The 16,123-nt window shown below is 42.6% G+C and overlaps 1 protein-coding gene across 1 annotated transcript; it reads right to left on the reverse strand.

Moving 5' to 3' along the window:
• Positions 1-1,315: 1,315 nt before the first annotated feature.
• On the reverse strand, positions 1,316-1,863 carry LOC119767107. Its single transcript, XM_038254760.1, has 2 exons — positions 1,734-1,863; positions 1,316-1,681 (listed from the first exon to the last, which is right to left on the reverse strand). Exons 1-2 carry the CDS (start codon positions 1,813-1,815, stop codon positions 1,452-1,454), a joined length of 312 nt encoding a protein of 103 aa, XP_038110688.1. The 5' UTR covers positions 1,816-1,863; the 3' UTR covers positions 1,316-1,451.
• Between the last annotated feature and the right edge of the window lie 14,260 nt (positions 1,864-16,123).

Here is a 16,123-nt window from a genome sequence, read left to right on the forward strand (position 1 = left end):
GGAAATTGCTAATTTAATCATAAATAATGCGTTTTTAGTATACATTTTACAAGGCACAGACCATAAGAATACATTTTTTCGGAAATGACCATAATTACCGGATTACCGGAATTACCGGAAGCCCTCAGGGAAGTCCCGACAGGGAAACAATTTATGGAATCTTAAGAATTTGATAAATATAGTTTCCGATACTGCGTAGGAAAATTGTTTTTTACGGTGGTCATAATCCGGAATGAACGGGAGCCCTCAGGGATGATCCTACGAGGTTCTGATGAGAGGAGAACTCTACGAAACAATGTGAGTTGTCGAAATTCACGATTATCGTTTGAAATCAACATTTCGACAGAATCAACCACGGTTCAGTTCAGATTATACAGAGTATTTTTTTGAAAATATTTTTTATTCGAGGTTCTCTGTCATATTTTAGTGAAAGATAAGATTCAGATATTTCATTTATTTTCGAATTGAGAATCATAACAGATATTTGATTAAAAGTTTTGTTACGCAATCAATTATAAATAGATGATTATTTTTGTTTTGGCTATTTTGAAGAAGTTTTGCGTATTCCCCATTGGTTTACCAAGATTGGTACTTCAATTCAAGGGCTGCAGATCCTGCTGATCGCCTAGCTGGTTTCTGTTGCTGCTGATGTTGGGCTTCCAGTTTTAAGTCTAGTCCAGACTTGCGCATGTTGTCCATGTCACGCTGGAAAACGACCTGGTGTTGTGTTGCGAACTTTTGGCGGCGGAAATACAACGTGGCACGTTGATGTGCCAACTTGTTGCCTCACGGCTACGGCCATCTACTTTAACTACAGATCAACTATATTCTTCCTCTTTCGGTCCAAACGCTTTTCTCCAAGCTGACTCGACCGCATACCGAAATTCTGTCACAGCTAAAATAAATTGTATGTATTTAGTTTATTTTTCCTACTACGAATATCATATTTTGTTTACCTTCATTGCCAAATTCTTGGTAAGCTTGTCATCCAAATGGCCAAACATTCAAGCAGGTTCTACGCCGTACAGGTTCCTTGGAATCGACGCAAAACTGCTGGTGTATCGACATTTACTGTCACTGCTGCAGGGGAGGGGCCAGCTTGGAGTTTTGGCCAAACTTGCGGATGTGTTTCATATCACGCCTTGCAACGACCTGGCGCTGCGGTTTTTGCGAAAGAGGTTTTTGCTGCTGGGAGCTTAATTGATTGCGGCGGCAGTCCAACGTTGTTCCGAGCGTCAACATGGTGACCGGCCGGGATTGAAGCTTCTTTTGCAGCTGAACGTTGTTCACAGCCAGCAGTCTCACTATGGTGCGGGTTTGGTAGAGTTTGACACTGAGCTTTGGAGATTGCCGATCGGTACTGCTGTTGGCCATCCCGGGATTGATTGCAGCTGATAATCGGTGCTGAATTGGTCGCCACCAAAGTGCGGGGACTGGTTTGAGTGCAGCGCTTACTTGAACGCATCACAGCCGCACTGCTGCTGCTTGACGAAAAGTGCTGCTGCTAGTACTCCGATTCCATCACCGTTTCTTTCGCGCCACAGTTCAATCACCAGTTCCGCTCCTGTTTCTCCCATCGGTCCGCAGAAGAGCTGGCCGTTTCTTCTCTGCCAGAAATTGAGCAACATGCGATTATGGTTCCGTAACTTGACTGTCCGATTTGACTCGCCCGCTAATACCGCTGAAATAAACCAAATTAGTAAAAATAAAACTATTCTTAACACATTGTTTACCTTTTTCGTGAAGTTTTCTGCCGGCAGAAGGACATTTGCGCAGCACAGGTTCCTTCAAATCCTCGCAAAACCTTAAAAACATTAAAATTCCTTTATATCCGCTATCAAAACAAACGGTATGACGTCATAATTTTTCTAGTCGACAGTGCACGGAGAGAAAAGTTACATAAAATTGAATTTCGTAGCTAAACTTGACAGTTTTTTTTTTCTCTTGGTCCCTACACCAATACAACTGTAGAAACATAGCCGTACCTTGTTAGGATGGATTACATTGATCAGCGCTGTCAAAAGACTTTCACCAATACAAAGGCACTTATTTTTTCAGGCTTGGAGTATCTGTTGTCTCACTCTTTCCCCCGCGGTTTCGGTACTGATTTCTTTTGCGATCCTACTAAACACTTTTGGCCACACAACTACAACAAGCAGCAGTATCACACACACTACAGCATGACTGTCGAAAACATTCCGGATGGCGTAGCGCCATCATGGCGGCCTCAAGCGAGTGCTCCAAACTGATTGAAAACTCACTAAAAGTCACTACTTATGGGCTAGTACGCAGATCGGAAGGAAAGGGGTCAAGAAACAGCTTTACGAACAGCAGAACAAAGGAGAGGGAATGTTTTCTTGGGGCTTTTCTTCACCCTCTCTGGCTTGCTTTCGCTGCCGCTGCTGCCCATTTGAAATTTTTCTTGACCGGTTCCTTCCGATGTGCATACACCGCTTATGGCAAAACTTCGTAAAACTCCATGTTTTCTGAGATCCTCCAACACACTCGCGACGTTTCCGACGTTTCCGACATCCCCAACGCAGTCTAGCATTTTCATGCAGAAAACTTCAAAATCAAAAGCACGATGAAAAAGACGTTTGCTTTCGGCAGCACGCACCTCTCAAACAGAGTTTTGAAATCAGCTGTAATCTCTTAATTTATAATTAAACTAGGATTGCTAGGATTTATTTTCCAATAACCTCTACCTCGTGTTTGTAGAGGAATATTATCTGGAACTTTATATTTGTCCCGCCCGTGTGGATCAATCGGACCGCGCGCTGGACTCCAATCCAGAGGTCGCTGGTTCGAATCCCGCGGCGGGCGCTCTAAACTTCTTTGTGTAAATATGGGTATTCGGCGCCGTCGCTCCATGCCATACTTTCATACACTTAGGAGCCCAGGGCGGCAAAGTCCTTGTAGATAAAAAGGAAGACACTAGTGGTTGGTACTGGCAATGGTGGCCGACAGCTATAAAGCCAGCTTCGTTTTATTATATTTCAAAATTACTGCGTGGTGATCAGAGAATGCCACAGCAGAAGTATTGATCGATCTAACATTACTTATAAATTCTAAAGGTGCATAAAACCGATCAAGTCTCGATTTAGAATCACCCCTTATAAAAGTGAAATTAGTCATTTGATTAATTTTATGTTCTATGCTATGTCATGTAAATTCAAAGACGTTACTAATTTTTGCAATCCAGAGCAGATGTTTTTGTTTGAACTGTTCGAGTCAGATGGTAACAGGATGCAATTTAAATCACCCACAATGATGTTCGTTTTGTAAACGATAGATGAGGGATTATATCAAAAGTAAAAAAAGAGTTCCGTTAATTACGATAATTAGACCCAGAAGGTGCGTAGACATTAATGAAATTACTATCATCGATAAAAATAGAAGATAACCGACCATTCGAATTGATGAGAACATTGTCAAAATTTATATTTTTCCTAACGAGGATGGCTGTACTTTTGTTATCAGTACTAATGTTTACGATCGCTGTATGAGAAGGAAAAAATCCGAAATCTTCAAAGGCAACTTCTTGTAGGAAAACAATATCGATATCTGAATTCCAAATAAAATCTTTCAAGAGAGACTTTTTTAGCAAAGAATTGAGTGCGTTAATATTGATGGTACATATACTACGAAGAAACATTCGCCTACACTACTACCTACTCCGCGAGACAACGCGTGCTTGTTTGAGGTTATGTACACTTACTTTGCTGGTTTCAACAACGACCGCGTGGAGATCGTTGAGAGAGGTTTTGACTGATCTTTTTTACCTTTTTTGGATCTTTTGTTTTTCTTTCCTCCGCTGACTTCCTTGAACGGAGGTTGTCCGGTGCTGTCCTCTGGTCCCTCGCTGTTGTTGGCCTCTGGATCCGATGACGGCTCCGCCGGGCGTTTAACACCCAGTAGACCCCCCCCCCCTTTCCCAGTACCCGCACCCCGGTTGTGGTCCCCAATACCCCCCTCATCCCTGGTACCCGAACCCACACCCTGATGGCCCCCCTCATCCCCCAGTGTCCATGTTCTCCAACTCCTGCTGCTGGTTAGTTTCCGCACTTACTTGTGGCTCTTCGATGACTGCTGGTGTACCTGTTGCTTCCGTCGGCGGAGTCGACTCTCCTTCTGCGCTTGGGACTGGTTCCTGAACTGCTTTCACGAGTCGTTCCATGACGGGTGTCATCGGCGGCACGCTGAGGTACGGTGCGTTAACAGGCCTCCCCTGGGCGGTCACGGTGCTATAGGACCGTGATCCGCCGCTGCCTGACGAACTGTTGGCCAATTTGGGACAATTCGATTTCACATGTCCCTCCTGCTTGCAAAAGAAGCATCGATTCTTGAGTCCGTCGTAGTATATCCTGGCCCGGAAGTGTCCGATGAACAGGCCGGCCGGGATCTCCTTCGCAATCTCCATATGCACGCCACGGACGCCATTGAAGATGTTGAGGTTACATTCGGGCGAGTAACGCTCTCGCACGTGTTGACGGATGGTGCCAAACTGCCCGAGAACTTGCGTGATGGTCTTGTCGTCTATTCCCGGCGGCAAAATTGAAAATGCGTACGTAGCGGAAGATTCGACTGGCCACCACTAGGGTAACAGGTGACCATGAATCGTCATCGTACCTGAACATGTACAGCTCCTCGAGCCTACCACAGTACTCGGTAAAGGTTGGTTCATCCATAAGTTTGATGTAGAACGAACCATCATTCTCGTCTTTGTAGACGGAATGGAGATCGGCCGCTCCCAGTTCCAGTGTTCCGGTAACAAACTTCAGAACCTCGAGATTCGAGGGTACCTTCGAGCCTTGCTGGAAGCAGAGCTTCAGCGTGTTCTTTCGAACTCCGGTTTCCATGTCGATCTATTAAACAATAGATTCCGCTAATCCACCACATTATACCACTACGGCCGCGCCGCGCGCGAGAAATTTGCTTTTTTTCGGGAGCGTTTGCCACTATCGACTGTTCGGCTCAACGTATCGTCCGAGAATGGGGATTGAGAACATGATTGGGTAGGTTAAAAAGAAAATTGTGTTTGTGAGAGTATGTAATCGTGTAATGATGTAAATAAGCTAAATCGAAACTTCGTGCTCAATCGCCGCCCCCAATGTTCAATAAAAACCCCATTCGCGCAAGCTTCCCAAAATCAGCGCTATAGGTTTGAACTGTCGAGACTACAGAACTGGCCCCAAGGAACTCGAGCGAACGGGGTACACTATCCACACGGAAAGGGGATCGATCGCCAAACCAGCGACCGAATTTTGCTGGGTTGGTTTTGCTGAAATTTTTCTCTAAACCAGCGAAATTTTTCGCTGTAAAAGGTGGCTGCGCTAAATCAAATCCAGCAACTTGGTTTCGCTGGTTTGTTATTTCCGCATCGGTTTCTTTTCCAGCGAAAGTTTTCGCTGGTTTGATACACATCCTTCCGACAGCCGTCATAAATGTTTGTTATTGTTCACGTTTGGAAGCGATTTGTGGCAATCGAATTGCTTTAGGGGTTTTTTCAAAACAAAAAAGCATGAAAAAGTTCTGCATCAAGTGTTCAGCATTAAAATACATACTCAACAGGTGATGGTTCTTTTCAATGAAAAGAAGCACGTTTCCATAAAGTTCTCGCAGCAGAAAAATACGATGCAGTGAAGCTGGAGATGTATTTGTACTGCTGCATAGATGAGTGCACAAATTGTCGCAGGTGGCAGCAAGAATCGTAGGCGAGGAACTTGACCATGGCCGCGGAACAGTTTGTGCTGTGGCAACTTTGCCACATGCTTTTACACGATTCCCAATTAATCCCTGGTTCTCAAATCCTCTGGTTTATTTTGGCATAGGCTTCTGCCGCCAAAACAAAAAAACAAACGTCGGTGATAAAAAACGCTGATCCAGTGCAAAAAAACACTGGTCCAGTGGAAACATTCGCTGAACCAGCGGATTTTTCGCCGAAACCAGTAGAATAATCTCCTGGTTGATTTTGGTACGAGCTGCTGCCGCCGGACAAAAAAACCCGGACGTCAGCGATAGAAAACGCTGATCCAGCGTAAAAGAACACTGGTCCAGTGAAGAAATCCGCTGGACCAGCGAATTGTCTCCCAAAACCAGCACAATAATCTCCTGGTTGATTTTGGTGCCCTGCCGCTTTTTCCAAACCAGCGAGAAAATTTTCTGATTCTAGCAAAACTGATCCCCCAAACAGTGACATTTTTCACCAAACCAGTGTTTTTTTTCACTGGTTTGGTAGAATTTCATCGGTTTCCAAACCAGCGAAAAAAATTAGCGATTCTAGGTAATTTTTGTGCAGGCTGAGAAATTAGCGACATTTTTCGCTAGTTTTAGCGAACTTTATCGCGATTTGGCGATGGATCCCCTTTCCGTGCACACACCAACGAACTTTTAATACATGACCCTTAACTGTTCCAACAAAGGCAAAATTATTAAAATGAATTCATCTGTTGAGGTTTAAACTCAATCAGCAAAGGTAATTATTTAAAAAATGCAAAGAAACACACCTCGGGCAATATTTTCCCACATAAAAAGGTCGGAACTTGTATAAAATGTTTTACAGTCCCCTGTCCTGTCACGTTCGTCAAAAGTCTTGTCAATTTTGCAGAAAATTAAAGTGGTTAGTGTTGCAGTTAATCGTATTCAACATGACCAGAAAATGCAGGCCTGTAATACGATTATCATGCATGAATACTTAGCTTTAAAGAGGACGACTCCGCAACCGCCGCAACTTCACCAGCATAAGTCGCAATTGGCCAGTAACGAGTTTGTCCTGGTTGTCCTTTGACCAGCTCCGCCGTGGGTACCATCATATCGAAATCGGAGTTCCATTACGCTACACAACCCGGCCGCTAGGTACGCTCCAGTTGCTCCGAATTTTCCGACGTCAGGCAGCATTCGATCATTCGGTTCCGTCTGGATATATTCTTCAAAACTGTGACACTGTAAATATTCTTCAAATAACTAACAAAGAACTATTAATATTTCCAGACACCACTCGGCAAAGATCAATGTGTAACATCTTTGACTGGCGCTAGTATGGGGAACAAATGCTCCCCTGCTCTTTCCTTATTGGTAAAGTGCATTACAAGCCCTCCGACCGTCCAATGCTTTCCATGGGGTCAAGGTCCCAGCCGTGCGGAGGGAGAAGGCGATACGCTTGTGTTTTTAAGATTATAATGTGGAATTGTCTCAGGGAGGATGGCATCCCTGCTACTTGCCTACGGTTCGTCGGTTCGGAGCTTGCACATTTTTCGGGCGTTTTGTGTGTGAAATCAATCGCGAAAAGTATTTGTTCGGGTGTCTAAAGGAAGATAAGTGGTTCTACTATCGAAATTATATGAATTTTGTGGTAGTTTGAGTGAAAATTTGTATAAAAATAGTTTTTGCTAGGCGCTTCTTGTTCTTTGTTCAGTTTGTTTTATTCTTTTTTCTGAGAGCGGATGTCATTTTTGTTGTGCTGCATGGGCTTCGCAGAAAAGTCAGACGGTATCATCTTTGAAACGTCAAGTGCGTAGAGGCGAAGAGGAGAGCGCTCTCAAGCCTATCAGGCGGTTTGGGAAACGGGAGCCGCCTCAAAGAGGGCTCCAACGAGAAGCTGTTGTAGGCGGCACTGAACATACACTCACCACAGTGCAGAGATGTTGCCGTCGTGTTCGAGTGGATCATTTTAATCGGACCAAATTGAGAGGTTCGGAAGTGTATCATCAATTTAAGGTAGGATCGTTTATTTTTCAGAGCTTGTGTGAGTGAACCTTGCACTTGAATTTTAATAAAGGTGAGTCTTCATTCATTTAATTATTGTTATGCCATTAGATACCAACTACAAGAAGTAGCATGCTGTGCCTTCATTTTTCTCATAGCTTAAAAATGGATTGTACAGTCCATGTAAAATTATACAGAATTTTAGTTTCACTCTATTAATAGTTTAGTTTGTAAACATTTTGAATTAAAATTGATTAAAAATAAGTCACTTATACTATCTTACAATGTTAATTCCAAACTGTACTAATTTTGATATTTCTCCAACAGTGAGCGAGTTGTGGCGCTATAACCACGGCAAATAGTGTCCAGGGCATTTGTGGAAATACGATGTCCCATCCAAGAGGGTCCCGGAGCACCAAACTTCTTAGCATGGTGCTCCCAACGATTCATTGCTTTCATAAACAGGAACGTGAGCGGGGGATCCCCACGTTTCTTCCTCCCCTGTAGATTCAGAATTGTATTGTGGTTTGAACATTCGTGCTCAAACTCAATCCACTTCAACGAATCATCTTTGCGGTTAACTTTACGCAGTTGGCCTGGCCGCTTTAACGTTTTGTGATGTTTCAATGCAATTTATTGCAATGGGGCATTGCAAATGTTAATAATGACAAGATGCTAGGCGTTAATCAACCTAAGGCATTTTCAAGGATGCCCTCGAAAGACTGGCTGCGCTAGGGTTAGATTAGATTAGATTAGATTGTAATGTGGAATTGTCTCAGATTAGGTTTTAATTTGTCGGTTTCTCAGTAAAGCGGTGCGCTAGTTTTCAAAAAATTACTTTTTTTGAAACAATTGTATTTTTCGGCTAAAATTGGTATAGAACGGATAACAGATGTATTTGAAATCTTTTCAAATCCTTTCTAAAAATACCCAAAAAAATATCGAATTTATCAGCATTTTTGTAAATGTAAAGCAGTCAACAAATGACCATTTTGAAAAGTGTTTTAGTTTCTATTCACTAAATCCTGATCTACAATGCACAGTGGTCCAGATCGCAAAATTAAGTGGAAAATGGATTTTCCGAAAAATTGATAAGTTTTGGAGCTTTGGTGTCTTCAGAAGAGTTGTTGCATATGGAAATGGGCAACTTTTGGTTTGGTTGAAAATTCGGGTGGTTCACGATTAGGGTGATTTTGGAAATCTAACTTTACAGGAATTTTTTTGGGATTTTTTTCGTCTTCTAGAAAGTTGACGGGCTTGCCAATCTAAGCAAATTTGTCGAAGACACCAAAATTTTATCTCGTGATCTACGCCTTCTACGACCAAATTTATAGAATGCATCTGAGCAAACCTTCAAAAATCAGTTTTTTTAACGTGGAAATTCAGGGTTGAGTTTGAGAGAAAAGAAAAGGTATTCGGGGCACTTCTAGAGCTCTAAAAAACAAACATTTTTAATATCTGACAAGTCAATTTGGACTTGAGGGTAAAAAGTTACAGCGATTTTAAGGTAAAAAAAGATGCAAATTTAAAACTTAAATACCTCGAAAAGGCGCAAGCCAAATTTTAAGCACCAAGTTGCATTTGAAAGAGGAGATCCAGCACTACAAACGCTGAGAAAATCTCAGGGGTGTTTTTCTTTAAACTCGAGATATCTTCATTTGAAAAAGTCTAATTTTCAAGGGAAAACCTTATGGGACCACCCTAACGAATTTCGAAAATTGTACAAATATATGTTTTTCCATGTAATTTCGCCCGCTTAATCTGAATCTGGCCTCAGAATTGACCCAAAGTGTCGAAAAATTGATTTTTGGTCATATTTTGGGTTTCCATGTAAAATTATCATTTAAACCATATGACCAAAAATCGATTTTTCGACACTTTGGGTCAATTCTGAGGGCAGATTCAGATTCTGCGGGAAAATACATGGAAAAACATATATTTGGACAATTTTCGAAATTCGTTAGGGTGGTCCCATAAGGGTTTCCCTTGAAAATTAGACTTTTTCAAATGAAGATATCTCGAGTTTAAAGAAAAACACCCCTGAGATTTTCTCAGCGTTTGTAGTGCTGGATCTCCTCTTTCAAATGCAACCTGGTGCTTAAAGTTTTGCAAGCGCCTTTTCGAGATATTTAAGTTTTAAATTTGCATCTTTTTTACCTTAAAATCGTTGTAACTTTTGACCCTCAAGTTCAAATTGACTTGTCAGATAATAAAAATGTTTGTTTTTTAGAGCTCTAAAAGTGCCCCGAATACCACTTTTCTCTAAAACTTAACCCTGAATTTCCACGTTAAAAAAACTGATTTTTGAAGGTTTGCTCAGATGCTTTCTATAAATTTGGTCGTAGAAGGCGTAGATTACGAGATAAAATTTTGGTGTCTTCGACAAAGTTGCTTGGATTGGCAAGCCCGTCAACTTTCTAGAAGACGAAAAAAATCCCAAAAATATTCCTGTAAAGTAAGATTTCCAAAACCACCCTAATCGTGAACCACCCTAATTTTCAACCAAACCAAAAGTTGCCCATTTCCATATGCAACAACTCTTCTGAAGACACCAAAGCTCCAAAACTTATCCATTTTTCGGAAAATCCATTTTCCACTTAATTTTGCCATCTGGACCACTGTGCAATGGCAAATCGCAGAATGTTGCGTTTGAAAACTTGATGATTGCACTCTCTCACTTACTTACACGCAGAAAAATAAGGCATATTTGAATCAACAAAAAGTTTTGTTGATTTGAAAATCATGATTTTTGTTGAATCAACCCTAAACGTCAAAGCAGCTTTTTTAAAACAACAAAAGACTTTTGTGGAATTGAGAAAATCAAGGTTTGTTTCAACGCAAAATCGGCGTTGATTATATTCAACAAAAATTTTGTTGATTCAAACCTCGTACAGGCTGATTCTACAAAACATTTTTCTGCGTGTACTTACTCGACAAAACAAAACTTGTGTCAAGGGATTGACGATATCTCATCCGTTCCTGAGAGAAAAGGCATCCCCGAATCCGATGCAATCGACAGAATTTGATTTTATGTCCACGCGGACTGATGCGAATCTGGTAAATTTTTTAACATAAAAAATCGAACAATTTAAAAAAAAACCATGCGTCTCCTCCCAATTATATGAGCCATCTACAAGAATATGGAAGCGCCTGGTGCATAGCCATTTCCTTTAAGCACAACGGAAACAACCAATACAATTGTATAAAAAAGTTGTCAAGTTCTCGGGGGGTCCACAGCTAGCATTTTTTGTACGATTATAAAAAATAAATATTAAAAGTTTAAAATTAATTTATTTAAAAAACATATTTTTTGATTTATTTGTTTACTAAAATTTTATGTATCTCAAAGGTCTATGGGTACTTCGGGATGTCCATGGTCATCCAAGGACTCCCTGGAGTTAAGATGTACGAGTCTACCGCCGTAACAAGCAAAAGGTCGTGAGATTTTGACCCCGGATCATGTGCGTATAGCATCAATGGATATGGTAGACTACTATATGAATGTGTTGGGATGTTCATGGTCATCCAAGGACTCCCTGGAGTTAAGATCTACGAGTCTACCGCCGTAACAAGCAAGAGGTCGTCGGATTTTGACCCCGGATCATGTGCGTATAGCATCAGTGGATATGGTAGACTACTGTATGAATGTGTTGGGATGTTCATGGTCATCCAAGGACTCCCTGGAGTTAAGATCTACGAGTCTACCGCCGTAACAAGCAAGAGGTCGTCGGATTTTGACCCCGGATCATGTGCGTATAGCATCAGTGGATATGGTAGACTACTATATGAATGTGTTGGGATGTTCATGGTCATCCAAGGACTCCCTGGAGTTAAGATCTACGAGTCTACCGCCGTAACAAGCAAGAGGTCGTCGGATTTTGACCCCGGATCTTGTGCGTATAGCATCAGTGCATATGGTAGACTACTATATGAATGTGTTGGGATGTTCATGGTCATCCAAGGACTCCCTGGAGTTAAGATCTACGAGTCTACCGCCGTAACAAGCAAGAGGTCGCCTTATTTTGACCCCGGATCTTGTGCGTATAGCATCAGTGGATATGGTAGACTACTGTATGAATGTGTTGGGATGTCCATGGTCATCCGAGGACTCCCTGGAGTTAAGATCTACGAGTCTACCGCCGTAGCAAGCAAGAGGTCGTCTTATTTTGACCCCGGATCTTGTGTGTATAGCATCAGTGGATATGGTAGACTACTGTATGAATGTGTTGGGATAATCATGGGCATCCGAGGACTCCCTGGAGTTAAGATCTACGAGCCTACCGCCGTAACAAGCAAGAGGTCGTCGGATTTTGACCCCGGATCATGTGCGTATAGCATCAGTGGATATGGTAGACTACTGTATGAATGTGTTGGGATGTTCATGGTCATCCAAGGACTCCCTGGAGTTAAGATCTACGAGTCTACCGCCGTAACAAGCAAGAGGTCGTCGGATTTTGACCCCGGATCATGTGCGTATAGCATCAGTGCATATGGTAGACTACTATATGAATGTGTTGGGATGTTCATGGTCATCCAAGGACTCCCTGGAGTTAAGATCTACGAGTCTACCGCCGTAACAAGCAAGAGGTCGTCGGATTTTGACCCCGGATCATGTGCGTATAGCATCAGTGCATATGGTAGACTACTATATGAATGTGTTGGGATGTCCATGGTCATCCAAGGACTCCCTGGAGTTAAGATCTACGAGTCTACCGCCGTAACAAGCAAGAGGTCGTCGGATTTTGACCCCGGATCATGTGCGTATAGCATCAGTGCATATGGTAGACTACTATATGAATGTGTTAGCTCAAAACTGTTAATGGTGATAAGCTACACTTCAATCTGAACAGGGAGCGGCCGTGGCTGACTGGTTACGGTGTTCGCTTTGTAAGCGAATGGTTCTGGGTTCGATTCCCATCTGCTCCCAACGAGAAAGTTAAGAACATAGAAATTTGAAATTATGAATATGCACGAAAAATCAAAATCACTCGAGGCGGGGTTCGATCCCCCGTCCTTTGGATTGCCAAGCAAAACTGCTAACCACTAGGCCATGACGACTTGTTGAGAGTGGACTGGAATTAGGAATACTGTTACAGAGAGCGAGTTGTGGCGCTATAACCACGGCAAATAGGGCATTCGTGGAAATACAATGTCCCATCCCAGAGGGTCCCGGAGTACCAAACCTTCTTAGCCTGGTGCTCCCAACGAATACAACAAAAATCTCGAAGCGTATGGTGGTGTGTCCCCACGCTTCTTCCTCCCCTGTCGATTCAGAATTGTGTTGTTGTTCGAACACTCTGTACTCAAACTCAACCCAATTACGAGTCATCTCTGCGATACGGCTTTACGCAGTAGGCCTGGCCGGTTTAACGCTTGTGATGTTTCAATGCATTCTAATGCAATGGCGCACTACAAATGTTAATAAATGACAAGAAGAGTGCTAGGCGTCATCTAACCTAGGGCACTCTCCAGGATCCCTTCGAAAGATTGGCTGCGCTAGGGTCTGATTAGATTAGATTAGATTAGATTATAAACTACACTTTAATCTGAACAAGGACAGCAGTCTTTAGATAGTTTAAAACACATTAAAAAATGTGTTCTTTGATGTGCTTTGGAGTTTAATTGAACCAGAATTTTGAATATATTTCTTTTATTTTTTTAGTTAAATAATATAACTACAAAAGCTTATACAATTTCAATTAAAGTGTCTAAAACAACAAGAAATAAAATTATACCAGACAATGTAACACTTTGGATAAGTTTGGAATTTTATGTTTTATGTTTAAAAACATATTTTAAAAATTACACTACTCGACAAAACAAAACTTGTGTCAAGGGATTGACGATATCTCATCCGTTCCTGAGAGAAAAGGCATCCCCGAATCCGATGCAATCGACAGAATTTGATTTTATGTCCACGCGGACTGATGCGAATCTGGTAAATTTTTTAACATAAAAATCGAACAATTTAAAAACCATGCGTCTCCTCCCAATTATATGAGCCATCTACAAGAATATGGAAGCGCCTGGTGCATAGCCATTTCCTTTAAGCACAACGGAAACAACCAATACAAATGTATAAAAAAGTTGTCAAGTTCTCGGGGGGTCCACAGCTAGCATTTTTTGTACGATTATAAAAAATAAATATTGAAAGTTTAAAATTAATTTATTTAAAAAACATATTTTTTGATTTATTTGTTTACTAAAATTTTATGTATCTCAAAGGTCTATGGGTACTTCGGGATGTCCATGGTCATCCAAGGACTCCCTGGAGTTAAGATGTACGAGTCTACCGCCGTAACAAGCAAAAGGTCGTGAGATTTTGACCCCGGATCATGTGCGTATAGCATCAATGGATATGGTAGACTACTGTATGAATGTGTTGGGATGTTCATGGGCATCCGAGGACTCCCTGGAGTTAAGATCTACGAGCCTACCGCCGTAACAAGCAAGAGGTCGTCGGATTTTGACCCCGGATCATGTGCGTATAGCATCAGTGGATATGGTAGACTACTGTATGAATGTGTTGGGATGTTCATGGTCATCCAAGGACTCCCTGGAGTTAAGATGTACGAGTCTACCGCCGTAACAAGCAAAAGGTCGTGAGATTTTGACCCCGGATCATGTGCGTATAGCATCAGTGGATATGGTAGACTACTATATGAATGTGTTGGGATGTTCATGGTCATCCAAGGACTCCCTGGAGTTAAGATCTACGAGTCTACCGCCGTAACAAGCAAGAGGTCGTCGGATTTTGACCCCGGATCTTGTGCGTATAGCATCAGTGCATATGGTAGACTACTATATGAATGTGTTGGGATGTTCATGGTCATCCAAGGACTCCCTGGAGTTAAGATCTACGAGTCTACCGCCGTAACAAGCAAGAGGTCGCCTTATTTTGACCCCGGATCTTGTGCGTATAGCATCAGTGGATATGGTAGACTACTGTATGAATGTGTTTGGATGTCCATGGTCATCCGAGGACTCCCTGGAGTTAAGATCTACGAGTCTACCGCCGTAGCAAGCAAGAGGTCGTCTTATTTTGACCCCGGATCTTGTGTGTATAGCATCAGTGGATATGGTAGACTACTGTATGAATGTGTTGGGATGTTCATGGGCATCCGAGGAATCCCTGGAGTTAAGATCTACGAGCCTACCGCCGTAACAAGCAAGAGGTCGTCGGATTTTGACCCCGGATCATGTGCGTATAGCATCAGTGGATATGGTAGACTACTGTATGAATGTGTTGGGATGTTCATGGTCATCCAAGGACTCCCTGGAGTTAAGATCTACGAGTCTACCGCCGTAACAAGCAAGAGGTCGTCGGATTTTGACCCCGGATCATGTGCGTATAGCATCAGTGGATATGGTAGACTACTGTATGAATGTGTTGGGATGTTCATGGTCATCCAAGGACTCCCTGGAGTTAAGATCTACGAGTCTACCGCCGTAACAAGCAAGAGGTCGTCGGATTTTGACCCCGGATCATGTGCGTATAGCATCAGTGGATATGGTAGACTACTATATGAATGTGTTGGGATGTTCATGGTCATCCAAGGACTCCCTGGAGTTAAGATCTACGAGTCTACCGCCGTAACAAGCAAGAGGTCGTCGGATTTTGACCCCGGATCTTGTGCGTATAGCATCAGTGCATATGGTAGACTACTATATGAATGTGTTGGGATGTTCATGGTCATCCAAGGACTCCCTGGAGTTAAGATCTACGAGTCTACCGCCGTAACAAGCAAGAGGTCGCCTTATTTTGACCCCGGATCTTGTGCGTATAGCATCAGTGGATATGGTAGACTACTGTATGAATGTGTTTGGATGTCCATGGTCATCCGAGGACTCCCTGGAGTTAAGATCTACGAGTCTACCGCCGTAGCAAGCAAGAGGTCGTCTTATTTTGACCCCGGATCTTGTGTGTATAGCATCAGTGGATATGGTAGACTACTGTATGAATGTGTTGGGATGTTCATGGGCATCCGAGGACTCCCTGGAGTTAAGATCTACGAGCCTACCGCCGTAACAAGCAAGAGGTCGTCGGATTTTGACCCCGGATCATGTGCGTATAGCATCAGTGGATATGGTAGACTACTGTATGAATGTGTTGGGATGTTCATGGTCATCCAAGGACTCCCTGGAGTTAAGATCTACGAGTCTACCGCCGTAACAAGCAAGAGGTCGTCGGATTTTGACCCCGGATCATGTGCGTATAGCATCAGTGGATATGGTAGACTACTATATGAATGTGTTGGGATGTTCATGGTCATCCAAGGACTCCCTGGAGTTAAGATCTACGAGTCTACCGCCGTAACAAGCAAGAGGTCGTCGGATTTTGACCCCGGATCTTGTGCGTATAGCATCAGTGCATATGGTAGACTACTATATGAATGTGTTGGGATGTCCATGGTCATCC

The sequence above is a fragment of the Culex quinquefasciatus genome, chromosome 2 (genome assembly GCF_015732765.1).
Source record: "Culex quinquefasciatus strain JHB chromosome 2, VPISU_Cqui_1.0_pri_paternal, whole genome shotgun sequence".
Classification (NCBI taxonomy): Eukaryota; Metazoa; Arthropoda; class Insecta; order Diptera; family Culicidae; genus Culex; species Culex quinquefasciatus.

Excerpts from the sequence above, each read along its gene's own strand:
- LOC119767107 (XM_038254760.1), bottom strand. The coding sequence starts at position 1,815 with ATGTTTTTAAGGTTTTGCGAGGATTTGAAGGAACCTGTGCTGCGCAAA. Across the intron at positions 1,682-1,733 it reads CAGAAAACTTCACGAAAAAG|CGGTATTAGCGGGCGAGTCA; the intron begins GTAAACAATGTG and ends GGTTTATTTCAG.